General features: G+C 38.2%; 1 protein-coding gene across 4 annotated transcripts in view; it reads left to right on the top strand.

The window, feature by feature from the left end:
• Scn2a (sodium voltage-gated channel alpha subunit 2) overlaps window positions 1-23,934 on the top strand; it is a 140,740-nt gene that overhangs the window by 63,470 nt on the left and 53,336 nt on the right. For all 4 annotated transcript variants that reach the window (XM_029472744.2, XM_021156037.3, XM_029472745.2 and 1 more), the window contains exons 8-13: window positions 2,209-2,272; window positions 3,743-3,884; window positions 4,036-4,242; window positions 5,435-5,722; window positions 15,915-16,262; window positions 20,984-21,116. In XM_029472744.2, the coding sequence (XP_029328604.2) occupies window positions 2,209-2,272; window positions 3,743-3,884; window positions 4,036-4,242; window positions 5,435-5,722; window positions 15,915-16,262; window positions 20,984-21,116 (1,182 nt within the window). The remainder of the gene's footprint in view (window positions 1-2,208; window positions 2,273-3,742; window positions 3,885-4,035; window positions 4,243-5,434; window positions 5,723-15,914; window positions 16,263-20,983; window positions 21,117-23,934) is intronic.

Raw genomic sequence — 23,934 nt, 5'->3', positions numbered from 1 at the left:
AAATAAACAAATAAATATTAAGAAGGCCAGAAGTTCAAGGTAATCCTCGGGTACTAATGTATCCAAGGCTAGCCTGGGATACATATGACGAAATGATTTGATCCTCTTTGGTTGACTCAGTCCATATGATCTATCTGAATAGAGAAAACATTTTCCAAGGTGAATATAAACTTGTATACTGATCAGAAAGCTAAGCAAATACGATTTCTCCGTGTGCTTATTGAAAATGTTTATTCCTTCACATGAGGCTTGGTATTAGAGTTATCATTACCATTTGATTTTACTTGAGACACGGATATGGGAATATATTACTGTTACATTACACTTCAGCTTATTGAAGCCCGCACCTCTGTCACCTGATCACCAATGCTACTTCTCCATGTACTGCTAGATTAGCCAAATACTGCTATCTCTTGATCACCTGTACTCAAGGGGATTGTTTACTCTGAGACACCCTTCAAGTTCTGCACATTTTTTTAGAAGAATATGAGATTTTTATCATAGCTCACTTGATACTAAATTTACAATGTTTACATTCTTAGGAAGGTTTTACTTGAAAAGATTCATTAGGAAAAAAATGAGAAAAATCTAACAGCCCCAATAATTTTGAGGTTTTCTACTTACTAATAATATAATTGACAATGAAGAGCTTTTTGCTCATAAATCTGTTCTCTGTTTCTGTACGGCTACAGATGGGTTTCTATTTTTAGGGCTTCAGTGGGCAGGGTTGATTGTGGCTAAGACTGCAGAGACATAGCGTCCAATTGCTCTACTAAGAGGACACACACCCCTTCATAGAGTCCCCCCAAAGCCATGCTCAACTCACTGAAATATGATGAATATAGATATTTATCACATTTCAAAATCTTTTGGTCAAGGAAAACAAAAATTACTGTTCTTTTCTGTATTCCTTAATTGGTGATTTGGAGAAGTTTAAAATATGTTTTCAGGCATCAGTGGTACATTATACATTTCCTACCACATGCCTTCTCTGTTGATATTCTTACTCCTTGTTTTACCAGGTAGTAACATTTTGAAGGAAGCCATATGGACTATTTATTAGTGATTGTCTTTTATCTTGGCAGGTTTATTTTCCAGCTTAGTTTTTCATCTTAGTGCTGTTTGGGGATCTCACACCTCTAATTTTTCAGGCAACCAAATCATCAGTCTCGTTTGCACATTTTTCCCTGTTTTTGTGTTTCTAAAATGCACCTTATAAAGAGGAGTAAAATGAACATCTAAACATTTGGCCTGTACACCAGCCACATGTGGTTTTGGTAGTGTGTTAGTAGACACGCCTTTAAACTCATAGCAATCTCGACTTTTACAGTTTCATGTTAAGGACTAAAAATAGTTTGTAAAATTATGACCTAGATTTTCCTACATAATCTATTCATACAATCCTGGAATACAGGGTTTATGTATTCTTAAGTATCAACAGAGCAAATTTTAAGGGGTATGTGTGTGAGTGTATGAGTGTGACTGTGTGTGTGTTTATGTGTATGTGTTTATGTGTGTTTAGTTCCTAAGAGCATTTTTGCAATGTCCTAAAATTATATATTTCATACCTTAAGAATGACAAGTTGCATGTATTTAGACAGCTTACAGTTTTCCAAGCTAAAAATGTATTTTGTTCATTTCAAAGACAGAAGTTAAGCCAGCAGGCGAGCAAACGAACAAATAAGCAAATATTATAAGGAGGGAAACAAACACTAAAGCCCACTTCTCACATGAAATTAAATAAAAATTGGCAGAAAAAAATCTACATCTATATCAAGTCTAGGTGAAAAGTATGCACTGAGAAGCCTCGCCTTGCTCCCATGCGGGGCCAGGCAAGCTAACTCAATGCCATGGCTTTCTCTTGAAGCCTTCCCTCAGCAGTTTGAGTTTGTGTTTGTAATAAATGCTGACCTGAAAATGCTATTATTATTATTATTATTATTATTATTATTATCATTACTTCTGGAAAAGTTTCTTTCTAAATTAATTTTTCTAAACATTATTTAAGCAAAGTACCATTTATAGTTGTTTGATAGTTCCTAAGGGGTGGGGGTGGGGGTGGGGGTGGGGGAGAATGTCCATTTAGCCATGACTTTCAATCATTTTATCTACTTTTATCACAGCTGAACACATTTATAAGCATCCTTACCTGAACCCAATGATCGAATTTAAAACCTTTTAATGAGTATTTTTTTGCTCTTTACATAGGTCACTTTTATTTTTTGGAAGGACAAAACGATGCTCTGCTTTGTGGGAACAGCTCAGATGCTGGGTAAGTTGTGTTTCTGTTTGAGACTCAGTGGACCTCAGTAATCTGCCACATCCTGCACACCTGGTCCCTACTCAGTCCTCATTCAAACTCCTCTATAAATTGTCCTTCATACTGACTCACAGAATAGCCAGGATACGTGTGGGTTCTCACCTCCTTCACACACAGAGAAGCAGCAATTATTGTTCCATACTAGGCCACATCTAATCTTCTAAATTAGCACACTGGAAAATAGACACTCAGAGCCGATGCATTAGAATTCATAATCACGGACCAGAAAGTGTGATTATTTATTTAAGCTAATCCTATCTCCATGGCTTAAAACAAAAATCCATGAAGATCGTGTCACCTTGAAACACAAGGTGACAATCTGCCTACCATATTTCAGCAAAGCAAAGTACATAAAATAGACTGGAGTTTCCTCATACATTCAAATTCTGACTCTACCATACTTTGTCATTCGGCTTGCCCTGTGTTTTTCCCATGTACAAACTGTCACTGTAATAATTCCATTGATTAAATATGTTAGTGAATGTATGGCTACCATAGAGAATTTTTAGTTATGCTTAACACTGTGGTGATGTTTGTAACTAAGAAACGTTACTCATGTGATAGGTAAGGCAAGCATTTTAGTCCCCCAAATACTGGCACAGTACTAAATGCTTTCTATATAGTATAATATAGAGTGTTTGCATATGGGTAGTTTTTTCTTGTTGTTGTTGTTTTGTTCTGTTTTTGTTTTGAGACCGGTTCTTTTATTAGTCGATTCTGGCTGATGAGGTCCCTGAGGGCTAGCAAGGTCAGGAAATTAGCCCCAGTTCACTCAGCCCAGAAATGTCAGTCACAATACTGATGGAAACTGTGCTTACTCGGCAAGTAAGGTGATGCTATGGAAACCACACTGCTCAGTGTCATTCTCTCCTTTCGGGGTGTTTATCATATCTTCTTCTCTCTCTCTACACACACACACACACACACACACAGCACTCATATCTCAAGACATCTTCAGTGAAAATCAATTATATTTCTATGCACTTATTTATCTGATCATGCCCATTGTCCCAAAAGAAATTGTTCAAAATATGACTATCTTGAAGGTTGGAGAGATGGCTCAGCAGTTAAGAGCACTGACTTCTCTTCCTAAGGTCCTGAGTTCAAATTCCAGTAACCACATGGTGGCTCACAACCATCTGTAATGAGATAAGATGCCCTCTGTTGGTGTGTCTGAAAACAGCTACAGTGTACTTACATATAATAAATAAATAAATCTTTAAAAAGATATGGCTATCTTATATACATGTGTGGTAAATATAATATTACAATTAGGAATTAAAGGAATGCCACCTAGTGCAGGATACATGCTAAATAAGCCTGTACAAAATAATTCACATCAAGTAAAATGGAAAAAAAAACAAAAACAAAAACAATGGATTCAGATACTTAGTTCCTCTCTCCTCTCTAATGTAATTACAGCCAGTGTCCGGAAGGATACATCTGTGTGAAGGCTGGGAGAAACCCCAACTATGGCTACACGAGTTTTGACACCTTCAGCTGGGCCTTCTTGTCCTTATTTCGTCTTATGACTCAAGACTTCTGGGAAAACCTTTATCAGCTGGTAAGAACTGACATAATGATTCTTCTAGGAAGCATGGGACTCTTGACCAAGGGAACTGTGAGGGATATATTATTACTTTAGAGAAGGAGCTTGAAACAGCAGATGTGAAATTTATAAACATCTTTCTTCCATTCTTTTTTTTTTTTTAAAGACCTTGCGTGCTGCTGGGAAAACATATATGATATTTTTTGTGCTTGTGATTTTCTTGGGCTCATTCTACCTAATAAATTTGATCCTGGCTGTGGTGGCCATGGCCTATGAAGAACAGAACCAGGCCACGCTGGAGGAGGCTGAACAGAAGGAGGCGGAGTTTCAGCAGATGCTGGAGCAACTTAAGAAGCAGCAAGAAGAAGCTCAGGTAAAGTTGGCGGGCATAGGGTGTGTTGTGTTTATTTCCATTCTCTGACCTGAAGGCTGCTGTTGACATTGGAGAGACAAAGGTGTGTGTGATGTCAGTGATCTGTTCGGTTGTAAGCAAAAGGCTCATTGATCTTTGGTTTTGATATACACCAAGGGCATCAAAACACAATGAGTTACAATTGCTTTCTTGACAATTTCCTCTTTGTGACACCTTGAGAAACTGACTATCCTCATTCACTGAAGCTTATAAAGTAGGCAGAGCACTATGCTGTCAATGGAAGCAATTCCTTAGTACTCCAGCAAACAGGAATTCAGTTAGAGTGGCTTCTTCAATACAACCTCACTAGAGATGAAAAACGCCAGAAAATGCAAGTCATACTGCAATGATTTCACAGATTCAGGAAACACAGGACTCTATCTAACACGAAATCATGACAACACTAACACCCCCAGCTTCTTACACTGGAAACTCTTAACGTAGACTCAATGAGTCTTCAAGATAAGGCATTTATTTTTCTAAATATATACATTTGACTTAATGACATTTGCTAACTCAATGACCTGATTTTTGCCTCTTATTGTCTGTTGAATGCACATCACTATCATTGGATCTATAATAAAGGCCAAAATTAAGTAGACAGGGGTATTTACAACAATATTGAACACTGTATTTCTTTTAAAGCCATATGCTTACCATTTACAGATTCATACTGGCATCCCAAGATATCCTAATATATAGTCTGTGATATCTTGCACATTTTCAATTAAACAATTATTAAGAAAAAGATTAAGAGGTTTAATCGATAAATACTTGAGTGAGTTTAACTCTCTTTGGTAGTCATTGTCGAATGTGGCAAAGAGCAAATGCCTTTGAAGTTAACTAACAAACTTTAATTCTTTAATTCCTCTTTAAATCTTGTTTTGATCACATGGGAAATGTTATGTTTGTTATGTTCATGTTAGTAGATAATTATAGCGCCACATCAGATCAGAATTAGACTCATCATTCATATATGTCTACTTCCATGTTGATTTTTATTCTCCGATTAATGAGAAGGTCCTGTTTTCCAAAGTACCGGATAGAATTCGAAATTGTATTTCAGGGTCATTCACTGTATTCTAGATAAACGAAGCAGTAAATGTGTGACGTTGAAACTGTATACAACCAATGCTTACATTGTGCCTTCTAGGCAGCAGCTGCAGCAGCGTCTGCAGAATCCAGAGACTTCAGCGGAGCAGGTGGGATAGGTGTTTTCTCGGAGAGTTCTTCCGTAGCGTCAAAGTTAAGTTCCAAGAGTGAAAAGGAGTTGAAAAACAGAAGAAAGAAAAAGAAACAGAAAGAGCAAGCTGGAGAGGAAGAGAAGGAAGATGCTGTGCGGAAATCTGCCTCTGAAGACAGCATACGAAAGAAAGGCTTCCGGTTTTCCCTAGAAGGGAGTAGACTGACCTACGAGAAGAGGTTTTCCTCTCCACACCAGGTAAAACTAACAAACGAAACAAACAGAGATGAAATAGATTGCATTTTCACAATAGGGTTTCTTTTAAAACTCTGCCAGTATTTGGTGGGGTTGAAGATGCCCTTCTAGAATGAACTTTGTGACGCTTTCCACCAGGGTAGTAAGACTCGAGGGTTGGGTTTCCATCTCAGAGGTCCTGCGAGTTTTATAACTATTTTGGAAGCTTGGGAAAGGCATTTTCATACCACACTGAGCTTGGGAAGGTTTGTGGTTTTGAGGTTTTATTAAAGACTTGAGACTCTGGGCAGTGTTCCACATGGGGAATGATCACAGATGGTCCCCATCCCTTCTTAGCTACTGTGCTTGGACCCAGTGAGCTGTAGGTTTTCTGAGTGGCTGGTGCCCAGAAGTGGACCGGGGATGCTTCAGAGCCATCTGTACCCATCCATGTGAAAGCTCTCATTAAGAATGAATTATTCATTGTTTCAAAGGGAGCTGAAACAAACTCTTTTCTAAAGTATAGTCAAAAATCACAGGTAGACAGGCGCTAAGAACCATGCCACTAACTAGAAGTGATGCTTGATTGCAGTTGATTTTCTGTGCCTCGTGTTAAAGGAGGACAGGAATTCAAAGAATGCACTGATTTACATATTGCAAGAAAATGTTTTCTGTATGCCTCTAGCTTATGGACCCAGCCAAGCTGTTGAAATCCCACTATTTAGATCCCTTGGTTGTTTAAAATTGCCATGAGAATTTCCCAGAAATATACAGTTCCTTGGAGGACAAGTTCACCATGAGTGAAACTACAGTATGCCTATGGTACCAGTGACAATGGCAACCCACTGTATTGGTGCTTGCAATATGAGTTACAATATGAAGTAGAAAGTTTCATTGTGGCAGTTTTCACATAAGCACATAGCAGACCTTGAGCATCCATATTCACACCCCTAATTCATTTAGCCTCTGTCTCCTTCTCTCGCTAGTCTCTTTCCTCTTCCAAAATCAAACTTTCTACTTTCATATGTGTGTTTCATATATGTATATATTTGCATATATATACATACATTTTCATATGTAGAACCTAGAAATGTATTTTTGAGTCCAGCTCTTTTCTGCTGAAATGATGAACTGTTAAGTGCTTTGTGGCTTTATTGTGATGATATTATTTGTGGCTAATTATTGTATTCTGTTGTGTAGAGATACCACATTTTCTTTATCTGTTGTTGAGGGACACCTGGGCTGATCACATAGCTTCAGAATTATGCATAGTGCTGTTGTAAACAGGATATGCAAGTATCTCTTTGGGATGTTGACTTAAATTCCTTTGAGTATACACACCCAGGTGTGGTATAGTTGGATTCTATGGTAGCTCTATTTTTAGTTTTTTAAGCAGCCTCTTTCTATATTTCCAGAGTAGCTGGGCTGACATGTATCCTTGCCCACATTGTATAAGGTTCAATTTTCTCACAATTCTTACCAGCACTTACAATTTGTGTTTTCCCATGAAGGTGTCTTGTGACTTATTTTTAATGAATCCTTTTAGCTGAGGTGAGATGGAATCTCAGTGTAATTTTGATTCACATTTCCCTGATGGCTAATGATACTGAATATTTCTTCTTCGTGTATGTATTGGCTAGTTTATTTCTTATGTTGAGAACTATCTGTTCAGTTCATTGCCCATTTACTGACTTGGTCGTTTGTTCTTCTGGTGTTTAATGTTTTTGAGTTCTTGGTATGCTCTGTATCAGTCTCTCATTTTTCTCATTAATCTCCATTCTTTTCCCAAGGAAAATGCATTTTTCTGCAGTGCCAAGCTTTTTAATTTAGTGCAATCTCATTTATTAATCCTGTTTTATTTCTTGAGCTGTTGGAGTATTTTTTTTTCCAGAAAATAGTTTGCTATGTTCATATCCTGAAGCATTTCACTCTGCTCTTCTCCAGTGGTTTCAGACTTTCCAGGCTGACTTTTAGATCTTTGATTCATTTTTAGAAAATATGAAAAGAGCTTATATATTCAAAATTGTAGCAGAGAAGCATCTATTCACTGGAAATATGATTGAGATGAAGATTTGTATTTGAATGCAGAGATTTAAGGTACCAAGTCTCATGATTTACTCAATTTCTTGACCACTCCATAAGAACTGCAGGAACATCAGCTATCATTGTTGCTGCATTTGGTTTCTAGAGACAAGGTCTTGTGTTTCCCAGGTCTCAGTTGTTGTATAGCTGAAGATGACCTTGAACAGCTGAAGATGACCTTGAATTCCTGATCTTAATTCCTCCACCTCAAGTGGAGATTTCAGAGATGTGTCACCAAGAGGTTACAAACATTTTACCTTCTTGACATAGTCTTCCTTTTATTAATATGTAACAACTTTATCTCTTCCAATTTGGCTTCAGATCTGCTTTGTCAGGTATGAGTGAATCTGTGTCAGGTATGAGTGAATCTGTGTCAGGTATGAGTGAATCTGTGCACATTTGTCTTCAGATGTCATTTAATTGAGATTATTTTTTTGCATCTTTCCACTCTCATCTGTTTATGTCTTTACATAGTGACTTGAGTTTTATGTGGATAGCAAATAGGTGAATCTTGTTTCTTATACCTTTTAGCCAGTATACTTGTTCTAATTGGAGCATTAAGACACCTTATATTTAAAGTGAGATGGTATATGTCAATTATTCTCTGACTCATTATTTGCTGTTTTGACAAGGTTAAATTTCCTTCCCAGTCTTCACTTCTGCATTGATTATATCCATCTTCATTCCTGTTCTGTGTGCAGTAATACTTTAAGTAGATGCATTGTGTCTGGCTTAGTGGACATGAATTGCTATCATTTATGTATGGCATGGGAAGTCCTTTTTCTCATTCTATTTTAAAAGACAGCTTTGCTGGATGCTGAAATCTTGTTTGGCAGCTATTTTGTTTCATGGATTGATATGTGTTAGTCCCTATTTTCCAGGGCCTTAGAATTTGTTCAGCAAAGTCTTCTGCTCTGAGTGGCTTAACTTTGAATGGATCTTAGCCCTTCCTGCCACAACTCTGCAGCGTCTTTCTTTACTTTGTCGTGTAAATACTTTGACTCCAATATGACCTGGAGATGTTATTTTTCTGGTCATGCCTACTTGGTGTTCTACTTTGTTCAATCCATGTTCTTTATTCCACTGGGTCTGGTCTTTTAATGATGCTTTCCGTTGAGTGGGTTGTTTGTTTTGGTTTGGTTTTGGTTTTGGTTTTGGTTTTGGTTTTGGTTTTGGTTTTGGTTTTGGTTTTGGTTTTGGTTTTGGTTTTGGTTTTGGTTTTGGTTTAGTTTGGTTTGGTTTGGTTTGGTTTGTTGTTGTTGTTGTTGTTGGTGGTGGTGGTGGTGGTGGTGGTGGTAGTGTTTAATTCCTAGAGGTTTTTCATTCCTACAGTACCTGTTTCATTTATAACTCTTGGCTTGGGGCCTCATTCAAGTGGCTGAATTTCATGTGCAAATCTTGAGTGGATTTCTTTTTTATTTGTTGTCTGTTTCCTCTAATCCTCTTTGTGGTCTCATTGATCATTTTTAAAACAAGACTTACATGCTTGGCATGTAGGACATCCACTGTCTTTGGATTAGGCTATTTGGAAGTTAATAACTTTTGATGGGGGCTAATAATATAGTTGAGTGTCTAGTGTCTAGAGTGCTTCTATACCATGCATAAAACCCTGGTTTCGTTCCCAGGACTACATAAATAGTGGTGGCATAGGCCTGTAGTCAGAGAACTTAGGAGGAGGAGACAGGCAGATCAGGAGTTAAGGTCATAACTCAGTTACAAAGGGTGTTTTAGGCTATAGGGAAGTCTGTCACCAAAACAAAGCAATGACAATAAAATGTGGAGAGGTTACATTGTTGTCTTGCCTGGTCATAGCTCTTATCTTCCTACCCTTCAATTCATGCATCTTTGGGGATGGACTTACAGTTTTAATTTGGGGTCATCTTTGTAGGCAGCATACTTTTGAGGTTTGGTTTCCAATAATGCTTAGATGGAAGCAAATAAAATGGGAATAAACCAGGTGTTTATTTACCAATTTTAGAAATGGTTTTTCAAAAATGGAAAAAGAGGGGAAAAAAAAAGAAAATGAGAGAAGCATCATAGTATCAACTATGAAGTTAAAAGATTAAAAGCAAAATTAATAAGAATAAAGATGAAGTGAGAGTAAGGGAATGGAAAAAGAAAGAAGCTAGATTTCAGAAATGAGAATTGATGATGATGATGACAGTAATCATGTGTAGCTCCTGCAACTCTAGAGTTTGTATACCTAAGAACTACAAATTCCCAACTCAAGATATGTCCCTAAAGTGCTTTGAAAAGTAGGCAAAGCAAGCATAGCTCTCCCATAGCAGTTCTGCAGGGAAGGGGAGAACCCAGGAAGCCAGGCACTCTGCCACCCATCTCAGTATTTTAAATATCTACTTAGTGCTAAACCATCCTCAGTAGGGAAGAAGCTTCAGAACCATACCACCTAGTGGACCTGGGCTCAGAGCTTTTTGCCTCACACAACAGCCAATCCTGCATGGCATGTGGCAGCTACAGACGGACGTAAGCCACCTACCCACCCACCAACAATGAGTAGAGAAGACTTAGTCTCTAAAGCAGCAGTTCTCCACCTGTTGTGTGGATGCTGGAGCCAAACTCTGGTGCTTAGGATTGTACAACAAGTGCTGTTAGCTCAGTGGTTCTCCAGCTGTGGATCACAACACCTTTGGTTGAAAGACCCTTTCACAGGTCACCTAAGACCACCAGAAAACACAGAGAGTTGCATTATGAGTTGCAACAGTAGAAAAATCACAATTATAAAGTATCAATTAATATAATTTTAGGGCTTGGGGCCACCACAGCGTGAGGAACTATATCAAAGGGCCACAGCATCAGAAAGGTTGTGAACCACTGCTTTTGTGTAACCACCACACTCTTTACAGCCCATCCTCCCTGTAGCTTAAACATCTCCTCAGGTTAGTGTCTGAACCTCCAGTTCTCCATGAGTGCCTCTCGTGATTACCTCCCGCCCAGATGGTGTGACAGGATGCTGCCAGTCTCAACCAATATGCCCCTGATGAGATGTACTTGGCGATAGTCCTCTGAAATATGAGGATCAACGAAACAGTTTTCCTCTACAATTTTGGCCTGTCCTGCAAGAAGAGCCACTGCCAGTCAAGCCCTGCTCTAGATTTAGAGCTTTCAGGTTTCTCTTGAAGCTTCACCTGTCAACCTGCTCTGAAGAAGGTGCCAGCATGCTCTGTATTTACCATGTAAATGGCCTACATCATAGGTATTCATTGTATTCCCCCGATTATAAACAATGCTAACAACTAGACATCAGAGGATCACTTTCACATAGATTTGACTCAATATCGGGTGATTCTTAATCTGACACCGAAACTCATGGACTTTTTGCCTTCTTCCGTGAGCCCGGAAAACGTCCTTTAAAGCTGATGATGAAATGTATTATTTGATTTTTTAAAAAAATATACACATATATAGGACATTTTTATTTCTCTTCACAGCTTATCAGATAAAGAGTTTCACATGACCTAATAGTTAACATATGTACATTTTGGTAGATCAGCTGACCCATCCCACAGCCAAATAATATTGTGAATTGAAATAAATGATTTCAAATTGAATAGGATTTTTTGTTACCAAAGAAAAATTACTTTTTAAAAAAAATTTGCCAACACAACTTTTATGGTTTCAGCTGAATAAATCTTAATTGGCAAATATGAGTTCCTTAAATGTTGGGCTCTCTTCTTAAAAGCATGATTATTTTGGAAAAATAAAATAATGGAGAGAAGAAGGAAATGGAGGAAGGGAGTTAAGAAGAGATCAAGGGCAAGAAGGAGAGAAGAGGGAAGATTATTTTGCCTACTCCTGAACCTAACCTTGTGTAAATTATAAACTAGGTTTGCCTAAATTTGAAGCTTCATATCCACTGGCACTGCAGACATTTTCTTCAATTTACATTATTCCAAATCCAAGAGGATCAATTCTAGTCTGTGCACTATGCTTGGAAATGCTGGGGCTGTCCCTGCTCTTTATTTTCTCACTGAGATGGCATTTCCTTTATAGTATCTGTATACCTCTCCTTGTGCCTATTTCCCAGCTGATTAGACATTGTGAGAGATTTATGTCATAAATGACCTTCCGTGTTTCATTCAATTTCCTATTTGTTTCTTAAGCAATCTTTATAAATAACAATGAATTACTTTAAAAAATATATTTGCCTGTTTTTTTTTAAATAGTTGGTAGATTGCAAAGAAGATGGAGTGGTGTTTACTGCTCTAGAGGTGATGGGACCTGGAAGAATGGAGCTGATAAATGAGGCAGACTAAAGTCTCATGCACTAGACCACTTTATTCAAAGCATCAAACAATTTATACTCTAAGGGTTTAGAGAACTCATATGAGTAAGGTGTCCAACCACAAGATCAAGCCACATGTGGTGGACAAGGTCCACAGAGAAACATGTTTTTCTATAGAGGCATATAAACACATTGTAATCACTGGTTGTAATGAATAATCTGAAGTAAAGTCACCCTTATCTGCCACACCAGGGAGGGACACAAAAGCATAATCTAAGAACAATATTGTGATTTTGAAGAAACTGAGGTCACAAGACTTCTGTCTTGGTTTTCCCACAAGCACCCAAAAAGCTCCTCACAGAACTTCATGCTTGGATCTTGTTTTGACAGAGATAGAACAAGACTGGAGATGAGGGAGGGAAGGAGACAGAGACAGAGAGGTACCATGCAGATATTTCAGTAACCCCACTTTGAAAGTCATGGAAGTAATAATGAAAACGTCAAACCAAGTATAGAGATTCTTCCCGCATACAGTGGTAGGAGCCTCTTAGCTTTTATGAGATATTTTCAAAGGTCAAGGATCACAAACTATTAAGAAACCATGTGTTCTAATGATATAAGGGAATGGATATTCTGTTGATAACTACTTTTGCTTTCATACCAAAAAATATATAATATAAGCTTTTACTGCAAGATTATAATTTTCACAGTAGAATAGGTGGAAATGTGAACTATTTCTTAGACATCTCTGACTTGTAAGTGTGGGAGAGGGAAGGGAAGAAAGGCAAGAATGCATCTTTAATCAAGTCTCAAGGTAATCTGGATATTTTCTTTAGAAGCTTTTCTAAGAACCAGGTCACCTGTAATAAATTAGCAGTTATAGCTTTTGGAGATTCACCAGTGGGAAGGATGTGTCTTCTGGGCTGTCTTTCCTTTGCAACACAGCATTAATTTAGGAAATCATTGTAAGCGTGTCTGTAGTATAAGCAGTGGCTCAAAGAGAGGCACAACATTCTGCTTGGCCCATGGAGAACACATTTCTCTTTTCCAGATGTTGGGAAAGAGAGGTACCTTTACAGTTGGGGTGGTTGAGATGGCTGGCTGTAAGAACTACAGTAGGCATCTGGCTACACAAAAGGAAGCAACTGGAGCTGGCTATGGAGGAAGACATGGTTTGGTTATTTGCAATGTAGCTAGTTGTTATATATAAACCCTGTTCTCAATGCACCTTTTAACCAGTTTTATTGAGATTATCTCCCTCTATCCATCTATGATGTACTTTAAGTTAACATGTAAACTCTACTAAAAATGTTACATATACATGAATTTTACTGTATTTCCTTTAAACCCTTTTGTCTTTTTTGTTGTGAGCTAATGAGAAACAATAATGAGCTAATGATAATTATGATAGGTAGGATTTCTGTGGTGAAGTAGAATGAAAATAGTCTCTATAAGCTCCTATGTTTGAATACTTTGTCCCACTCCCCCTCATCCCTGTTACCTTGGTAACTATTTGGGAAGGATTATAAGGTATAGCCTTGTTAGAGGAGCTATGTCATAACTGGTGGGCACTGAGGTTTCAAAAGTGCCCCTCTATCCCAAGTGTGCTCTCTGCTTCGTTTGTAGTTGCAGATGGGAGCTTTGCTGTCTGCCACTTGTTAGCTCCATTCAGCTATCAGGAACTCTTAAGTCTCCAGAACCATAGCCCCAAAGACTTTTTTCCTTCTGTAAGTTGCCTTGGTAATGGCATTTTATCACAGCAATAGAAAAGTAACTAAGACAGATGGGTTAGGGATAGGGATGGTAAGAAATAACTTCTATAGAGGGATAAATCTGTCTTCCTAAATGTTATTTATTATTGAATAATGAATGGACACATAACACAAAAAAGTATCTGACCTGTAAAAATGTGGTATAAATATTACAAAAATCATTGAAGAAAAGATGATTATCTAAAAAGGGAATCAGAAGAACACATATTGCTTAAAGAATATAAGAATATCATAGACACAAAATTATTATTTGGCCTTAAATCATTCAAAGAGGAAAAAGATCAAACTCATCTTATTAAATTATTGAATTTGTGTTATTTCTATTAATGACTATAGACATTCAATACAGAATAGCTTACAAAAACAGAACTATTAGATTATAGAAATAATGTCTATGCATAATTTTAGGCAGATATGGTGGTTTGATTTATATAGAGAGTTATAGGGAGTTACGGTTGCATTGAGTCTCAGAAGAGATCTTGGGCCTTGGATATTAAGCAGTCTTGAAACTGTGATAGACTATGGGGACTTCTGAAGTTGGACTAGACACATTTTGTGCTTTGATATGGTTATAAGCAGCAGGAAGTGGACTGTGGTGGTTTTGGTAAAAAACAGCCCCATAGGCTCATATATTTGAGTGTAGTCACCAGGAAGTGACACTGAAAAAATTATGAGGATTAAGAGGTGTGACTTTATTGAAGTAGATGTGGCCTTGTTGGAAGAAATCTGTCACTAGGGGTGGGCATGGAGATTTCAAAAGTGAGCACCTGACCAAGGCTCTCTCTGCCTATGAATTGGGATGTAGCTCTCAGCTACTTTGCCAGTATCTGCTGGCATGCTGCCATGCTCTCTACCATGATGCAAATGGACTAAGTCTCTAAAAATGTAAGCAAGAAACTAACTAAATTTCTTTAATAAGACTTGTTTTGGTCATGATATCTTTTCACAGAAAAGAACAGTGACTAAGACAGCAACTTGTATGTCAGGAACAGGCCTAACCATGTATTTATTCATATGTCATCCAAGGTTTCTCCCATGTGTCTAGCATGATACCCACTGTCGCTCTTAGATCCAATAATCTCAACAACCCCAGTTGAAAAAGCACCTCTGTTTCCCAACAGTTGGAAAAGAAAGTGTTGATTCCCAGTTGGCCAAACAACACCCTGTGTCTCCATGGTAACCATTCCATGCATTACAGGGATGGAGTGCTCTAGAGTCAGGGACTGGGTTAGTGCCTCAGAAATCAAATGACGCAAGATTTGAGGAGCTTTTCTTAAGGTACAGGATCTTGTAAACCACAAAGAAATGGCTTTTAGTCAAGTGACCGCATGTGTAGCAGAGGTTAGAAACACAGACTGATGGCATAGCAGAGGTAAGTCATCCTTATTGGTGTGTGATGGCCAAGCAGAGTAAGGAAACAGGCCATCGTTAGAAAATGCTAAGTGACTGTGATCAGATTCTTATTTGAAAACGGGTTTTTTTGCTAATATCGTGTTGTTCAGATTTCTTGAGACAGAAGAGTGGAAATCAGGAAATGAATCATACAGTTATTTCAGCTTGATTTGTTTAATTTATTCATGAGGGCCATTATAAAATATGCAAAGGAGGGGAGCGAAGCTGCTCCTGCACTATAATTATGCAGGTCTACCAGCAAGCCAGCTTTGATTTTTCTCTGGGGAGGCTCTGCCTCAGGGTGTGGTCACTTGTGAGCTCTTACTGCATCTATTTTGAGCTTCAAAAGACCTAAATGTAGGTGTGTGTTTAATTACTTTTCACTGAATCGTTTGGTGATATTTAGCTCTAAGAGAATGGTCTAGCAAGCACTGCTCCTCCAGGCATCGGGAATAAGACTAGACAGCATTGTGGGAGTGCTTTTAACTATGCTTAGGCACAGAAAATGACAGAATAGGAAGAACATGAAGCAAGAGGGCAGGAAAGTAAAGCAAAGTGCTGAGCAGCTGAGCAGCTGAGCAGCTGAGCAGGAAGGGAGCCTTCGACTCCTGCCCAGTGACTTATCCTGAGGTAGCCAGCAGGTATGAACCAGCGGGTGGAGCCATTTTCTTCTGGATGCAAGTTGTTAATTCTCTTCATCTGTTTGGTTCCTTTTGGTTCTTTCTAGTCTCTCTTGAGCATCCGAGGCTCCCTTTTTTCCCCAAGACGCAACAGTAGAGCAAGTCTTTTTAGCTTCAAAGGTCGGGTGAAGGATATTGGTTCTGAAAATGACTTTGCGGACGATGAACACAGCACGTTTGAGGACAACGAAAGCAGGAGAGACTCTCTATTTGTACCACACAGACATGGAGAAAGGCGTCCCAGCAACGTTAGCCAGGCCAGCCGTGCCTCCCGGGGGATACCCACTCTACCCATGAATGGGAAGATGCACAGTGCAGTGGACTGCAACGGTGTGGTCTCCCTGGTTGGAGGCCCTTCTGCGCTCACATCTCCTGTGGGGCAGCTACTACCAGAGGTGAGGACCATTAAAGCTGCATCTGAGAGCATAGAAAAAGCAAGGACATGGGTGCAATCAGGAATGTGGGTTTTGATTTCCACAGATGATCATTTCCCTGCATCTTTTATTCCCAGGCCAAGAGGTGGCTGGTTTTATCAAGCTATGAACTTATCTCCTTAAAAAAAAAAACCCTCAACACAACTCTACAAATTAATATCATACAATGAGTTTCATAGGCATATTTGTTCGTTATTATTCCTACAGTTTGAACTTTAATGTAAAAGTCAAATCACATTTTTGTCGTGCAAACATGTAACTATCATCATCGTTGTTGTTGTTGTTGTTATTATTATTATTATTATTATTATTATTATTTTAAAACAGGGTTTCTCTATGTAGCTCTGGCTATACTAAAACTTCCTTTGAAGACCAGGCTATCCTTAAACTCAGAGATTAACCTGCCTCTGCTTTCCAAGATATGGAATTAAAGGACTGTGCCACCACACCTAGCAATATGATTAAATATTAAGAAATTAAAGAATATAGACATGAGCATGATTACATAAACACATATATAAAGACAGACAGACAGACAGACACACACACACACACACACACATACACACACACGCACATGCACACGCATACGTATATATGCATTTCAAAGGTTTTGTTATTCTGTCCCTTTAAAACAACTTCACACCTCCACTTGCTGTCATGCTCACATTAATCCCATCTAAATCCCTTACTTCACAGTTCTCCAGATTTTTCATAGTGTGCCTTGCCCCCAGTACCAACTCTAACGACCCAGCCACCCTACATTAGCAAAGAGGCTGCTTGAATAGCACAGGCTACAATCACATGTTTTCTTTTGGATTTCTTTTTCTAATGGATTTAGCCTTCCATATTACTGCCATGAGTTCTTCTTATATGCAAACTCACCCCAAATTGAGCATATGGAAAAGATTTTCAACTTAATAATGTTTATCAGGATGTATCACTGATGGTCCCTTTATAAAGAAGGGCATTCCTCAAGTTGGCATTAAATGAAACATTACTTAAACTTTATAAAATACTTCAGCCATGTTGTCTGATCACATCACAGTTTCCCCAGCTGGGATAAAATCTCCTTTATATTATTACTCTTATATCATTTCTTTTTTTTTTTTTTAAAGCAGACAGGTCTCTTAGAGCCATGTTATAATGGTCCAAATAGTTTTCAATTACTTCTTAGAGGAATGTCTTGCCCTGTAATATGACAACAGCAGCTGCTCATCACTGATTTCTTATGGCCTCTTCTCAGCTTTTCCTTCCAAGGAAATTTCCACGTATCCTGGAAAACTAGCAAGCCATGGAAGAGTAGAACTTTGTTGTGAAGCAGACAAGAAGAATGATAAGGAAATGTCACATGTTCTTAGAGAAATAATTTTAGCCAGTTATGTTCAACACGTTGCCCAGAACACTGTGGGGTTATTTCATTGAACCCTCCCAATTACCCACTATAATAGTAACTAATTTATGCCCATTTTACAGAGGGGCAATTGAGGCCTATACATTCTTAAACTAAGATCTGATACCAGATGTGCTGTTTACAAGCCCTACTATACTCCATTCATAGTGAAATACAACATTCTGTTGGATTTTCTTAAATGGTACAGTCATTACCATTATAAGGTTAGGTCTTCTCACCGAGATCTGCCTGACCCAGCCTCCAGAGAACTGGGATCAAAGGTGTGCACCATCACTGCCTGGCTAAACCTTTTTCTTTCTGTCTGTCTTTCTGTCTTTCTTTTTTTTCTTTCTGTCTGGCTTTTTTTCTTTTTTCTTTCCTTAATTCACAAAATCTAAACACAGTTTAATTAAAATACCAGAGACATATAAAAAAAAGAAACAAACAAACAAATAAATCAATGCCTTAAAATGGCCCTAACCTAGTGTCTTAGTTAGGGTTTTACTGCTGTGAACAGACACTATGACCAAAGCTACTCTCATAAGGACAACATTTAATTGGGGCTGGCTTACATATTCAGAGGTTCAATCCATCATCATCAAGAAGGTAACATGGCAGCATCCAGGCAGACTTGGTGCAGGAGGCAATGAGAATTCTACATCTTCATCTGAAGGCTGCTAGCAGAATACTGGCTTCCAGGCAGCTAGAATGAGAGTCTTATAACTCACACCCACAGTGACACACCTACTCCAACAGAGCCACACTTTCTAATCTTACCACTCTCTGGATCAAGGATATAAACCATCCCACTTAGGATATGAATGGGTTCATTGATAAAATGGAAACACTGACAAGGGAAGTTGAGGAAGACACCGGAAGCAGAGAGTTCCCATGCATGCAATCCACGTGCTGATCCACTGAGCTACTTCAATCCCGGTTCTGACCGATTGGTTTAATACTGAAATATTACTGTCTTCATGAATAGATAAAGAAAAAACAGTTTTTCTTAAGCCATGCTTCAAACTCTCTCAGGAGATTCTCAGAAATGGAATTTCCAAATTTTCTGGCTGTACCAGAGCTACTCAGACTAAAACTTTGCAGCAGGATCCTGGAAATCTTTTTCTTATGAAACAGTTCACATGGTTCTTGAATACAGAAGTAGGCCCATCACTGCTATTGCTACCCTTGGGGTAACACTCCCAATTTCATTGCATAAATATAACTGCAAATCCATATATCAGAACTGTCAAGGAGTCACCATACATTTGTCCTATCAGAAAAGGCAGAATAAATCTCAAAGGTTGATTGACTTAGTTTGATACCAAGCCTAGTGTAACCTGGTAAGCTGTGGATTCCCATACCTGCATCCCTTCAGCCATGAAGTCAATGCTTTGGGGCAGGACTCTGTTCTGTGGAAGAAGCTGAAGGGACACACAATTGGCAATGGGGACATGTGAACAGGAAACAGACAGTGGCCAGCAAATGGCAGGTCCTAAGCAAGGCACACCATTTCCTGTTCTTTACATATAAATTCCATTGAGACAATTAAAGTTCAGAAGAATTTGCTGAATAGTGTCATTAGAGATTTTGGAGTCTATGATTAAAACTTCCATAGGTCTGGAGTTTTGAATGTGGTTTTGCCTAAAGCGAAGAGATTGAATGATATTTATGTGGCCTCTGCTCTTTTTTTTTTTTCCTAAAAGGTTCATCTTTCAGGAGGTAAATATTTCCTTTCCATGAGCCCATCTTTGCATCTTTACTTTAATAGTTTTATTTTCAGTACCGGATTCTCTCTTTTCTCCTTGCTTCAACTACTCCTGCATCTTGTAGTTGAGCTAAGCTGATAGCATGGATCTTTATCCCCATTCGTGATAACATCAGTTGAGTAGAAAAACGTTTGAAATACCCAGTCATGCAAATGATTAACAGAGCAGTAATGGTCATTGCTCATATCCCAGTGATGTCTGGATTCATAAGCAACTCTTAGGTTGCCATTTAGGCAACAGCAGTAACACAGAACTGAGAGTCCCACTCAGACTTGCCTTTGAAATGCTTGAGATTCTTTTCTTTGTCCTGTGACTCTTAACACCATGCTGGGTAGAAGCAGGTTCCTACCTAGTGCCAAACCTGGAGAGTGTCTTAGAGTAGGGAAGAACTGAGTCATTGTGTGATTGTTAACATCCAAACACTCCAATTGGCATGTTCCAAGAGTTGCGATATTTTAAGTAGCTCATCTGTGGCTAGATCTGTTTCATAAGTATAAGATATAAAGATAGGTGAGCTAAGATTATTTTAAAATATGAATATTGGGGAATGATATCTGTCTCCAAAAAAGAAATATTTTACATACAGTGTTTATATTTTTTAGGGAACTATTATGGAAGTATAAGATGAAATGATAGGTTAGCTAAGATTTGTTTTTTTTCTTAAATATGGATATGGCAAATGATTTCTGTCTCCAAAAAAAAAGAATAAGAAAATGTTTTACATTCAGAGCTCACATTTTAAGGGAACTATTAAGGATACATATTGGATAACGATGCCTTTTTCGCACCTGTCTATAAATGATCTAAAAATGGACCTGGGAGTACATCAGGAACAATGCATTTCAGTTTGAAGATGGAAGTTGAAATGGGTGAGATGCTCTGAGTTTATACAGTTGATATTAGTTTTGGTCCTTCCAAGCCAAATTTTTGGCACGGAGAAAGATGGAATCACAGAAGACTGAAGTGCTGATGGACTTTCAAAAACAGTCCGAATATAGTAATTCTAGGAATATCACAGGGAACTATTGTGGTCTAGCTATGAAATGTCTACCATGGGCTCATATGCCCCAATCATGGGTGTCTAGCTGATGGTGCTATCTGGGAACATTGTAGAACCTTAATGAGTAGAGAACAGAAGAAGGGGTTGGGTTGCCAAGGATGGGATTTGAGGCTTTATAGCCTGGTCCCACTTTCTGTTCACTGCCAGATTCCTGAGTGCAGACAGCAGATGAGTGTGACAAGCCAGTCCCCTTTTCCTGTCACTATGTCTACCCTTTCTGCTGCCATGTCGCCTCTTCCAAGTATGCTGTACCCACTTGAAACTTCTATGAGTCAAAAAGAGTTTCTCTCTTATGCTGCTTTTGTTTGCTGTTTTATCACTGCAATGAGAAAGTAAGACACTCCTTACATCTGAGGAAGCATGTAGAACTCTTGGTTAAGTAACAACTACAACTGTAGTGCTCTGAGGTTTGTTACCACCAAGAATAGTGATTATTTTGTTGTCTGGAATTTTGGTATTTCAGGGCACAACTACTGAAACAGAAATAAGGAAGAGGAGGTCCAGTTCTTACCATGTTTCTATGGACTTGTTGGAAGACCCTACATCAAGGCAAAGAGCAATGAGTATGGCCAGCATTTTGACCAACACTATGGAAGGTAAGTCAAAAGTTCCCCACCATTGCTCTTTGTTAATGATATGACAACGGTCACCTAAGTTTCAAGACAATACTTCCCAACCTAGTACCAACCACATCGCCACTTCTTTTAAAAGGTAAAGCGTAATTGGTGGTAGCACATGGATTTGACCCTTTTGTATAGATTGTTAAACGAGCTTCTACAAAACTGCTACAAATTGAAGGTACATTTGTAATAAGACTTCCAGACCTTACATTATAAACTCTTTAAGCTTGATGGCGATATTAGTAACAGTGGACAGATTTATGCTTATCACTATGGTGCTAACACATTTGACAAGTTACAAAATATAACATGCTAACACAAATTATGAAATCTATTGACTCAACAAGATTTATAAATAAAAGTGTGAATTAAGGTGCCATGCCTCATTGAAATTGTGTTCAAAATTTTACAGTTGTACCTTTGTTCTCTTCTCTTCCCTCTTTCTCTCTGTGTCTCTCTTCATCACTGATGAAATATCATAACATATCGGCTTTTACCTTGCTTGAAGCTTATAACTTTAATAGCTAACATAGTATTTACAAGGCTGGATTTCATACTACCAAAATAAAAGTTTGGAGAACAGCTTGATCTGTGATCACTTCCAGGCACTGTCACAGTTTAAATGTACTAATTTATGATTTGAATTTCATTTTTTTCCAGCTAAAATGTGACTGTAATATTTATGTGGCATAAAGTTGTTGTAATGGTTAAATAAGACGACACATGTAAAACACCCCCGCACTTTGCATGCTGAAGACTGTCAACAGATGCTATAGTTATTATTTGTTCTATTATGCTACTTTTGTAAACTCATGTGGTTCTTTTTCCTTTTTATATTAAGTGAAATCAACAGTGGCTGTCAACTTCAATACGTGGAAGATATATTTATGTAAAATATTTTCACATATAACCTCCTTCTCTGTTGCCCATCTCTTCCTTATTTTTCCTTCCTACTTTCATATAAGATGTATTATATCTCTCCATCTTTTACAAGTCTCCCTGATTTCCATTCCCACATATGTAAAAGTATGTTTGAATATGTAAGTCAAAGTAGAAAGCTTAAAAAAGGAGCATAAGGGTGAGAGAAAATGAGTGTGTGCGTGACTATTTTTTAAAACTCTTTTCAAATTTTAATAGACATATACACTGTATCTTATTCATATCTCCACTACCCTCCTTCTTATCCCTGGCCCTCTGCCCAGCATATACCTCCCTTCCCAATAATAGTTTCTTCTGAGACTGGGTAGATTCTTAGAAAGAGTATTTTACAATGCAACAATCTTATGATTTCAGTATCAAAGGCCTAAAAGTCATAACCAGAAAAAAAAAAAAATACCATAATGGATGTCTCTGTCATCATGGACAAGACATTGGTACAAGTCCCAGTTTTGGTAGAGTCCTGATCTTTTTATTGACTTCAATGGAATATTAAACTCAAGTCCATTCTTCCCCAACCTTGCCTGCTTAGCTCACACTCCTTCTCCCCCCCAGCTGCCAGTAGCTTGCTCCTCCCTATCCCTCCAGGTAAATCTTTTGAAGAGTCTCTGGTCTTCAGCTCCTTGCCATAGCAAAACCACTGAGAGGAAGGGGCCAGTGGTTCTGCTTCCGATGTCAGCAGCATGGCTGCTCCCCAAAGCAGGAAGTAGAGAAGGTGCCAGGGTAAGTCTAAACTGACAGTCATGCTTTGCACTTCTAGTAGTGTTAAGTTCGAAGTAATGTAAGGAGTAATGGAAGGGAAAAAAGAAATCAAACCATTACAAATTGGCCTTGTCAATGAATTGACATCCAGTGCTTAGAATGGAAGCACACACAACCTCCTGCATGGAAACACGTCTCCAAGAGTTGGTTAGGATGATGAAAGCCTGATATATACATATATATATATACTTTTTTATTTAGTTACATGTGAACAATTTGAATGTGGCAATGGCCAGATAATAATAGGCAGCAATCTTTTGCACATAACATGAATAGTAAAGCCTACTTTGATACGGTCTTGCTTGTTCAAATAATGGTGAGGCTATTTCTTAGTTGTTATTATCTGTTTATTTAAATGTGGTTTCTTCTAAAACTTGGTTTGCCTTCCCTTTCATAAACCAGGCTTGTTAACGAGGCTGGCAACGTTTGCTTTCCTTCTTTTCTACTACAGCCAACTCTTCATTACCCAAAGTAATGCACAATCCTGCTTAATGATGAGAAAAAGATATTTGAAAATGCAGAATTGTATAGAGATGTTTTGTGGATACACTTTGGTCGGTGTATATGTTGGGGTATAAGATAAAAGCACTGAAGGAATTAAGATGCAAGAGAAGATATGAACTTAGCTGCTGCTGACTCTAAGATGGGAAACCCCCACGGGAATGATGGAGAAGTGGCTGTAGTCCCCACTTGGGTGCTTCGCTTGTTCTAAAGTGGGAGATCCTCCTATGCGAAATTAATAATTGAATGATTTTATTTTAGAACTAAAAGCAACTTGGCTCCGACTTTTCCTAGTGTCAAGACCATCAGCACCTGCTGAATTTTCCCTTTGAATGTTTCTCTGATTTGTCTCTCTTTTTTTTTATTTTCTGTGCTATGCTATTTGCTTTTCTTATTCTACTATATAACAGCTTGTATAAATTAAGAATGGAATTTACTCTGATAGTACATAGACAGAAATTTTGCAGCTTCTCTTCTATTATTTGTTGCAAATTATATAAATTTTTGTTACCTCTGTGAACATGAACTTATTTGGTAGTGTTGAAAGCATCTATAAAGTAAAAATGCATATGTAAAATAAATAATTAAAGTGGAT

This window comes from Mus caroli, unplaced genomic scaffold (assembly GCF_978045245.1).
Source record: "Mus caroli unplaced genomic scaffold, Mus_caroli_1 scaffold_2, whole genome shotgun sequence".
In the NCBI taxonomy this organism is placed as follows: domain Eukaryota; kingdom Metazoa; phylum Chordata; class Mammalia; order Rodentia; family Muridae; genus Mus; species Mus caroli.
This window is presented reverse-complemented; position numbering and strand designations above follow the sequence as displayed.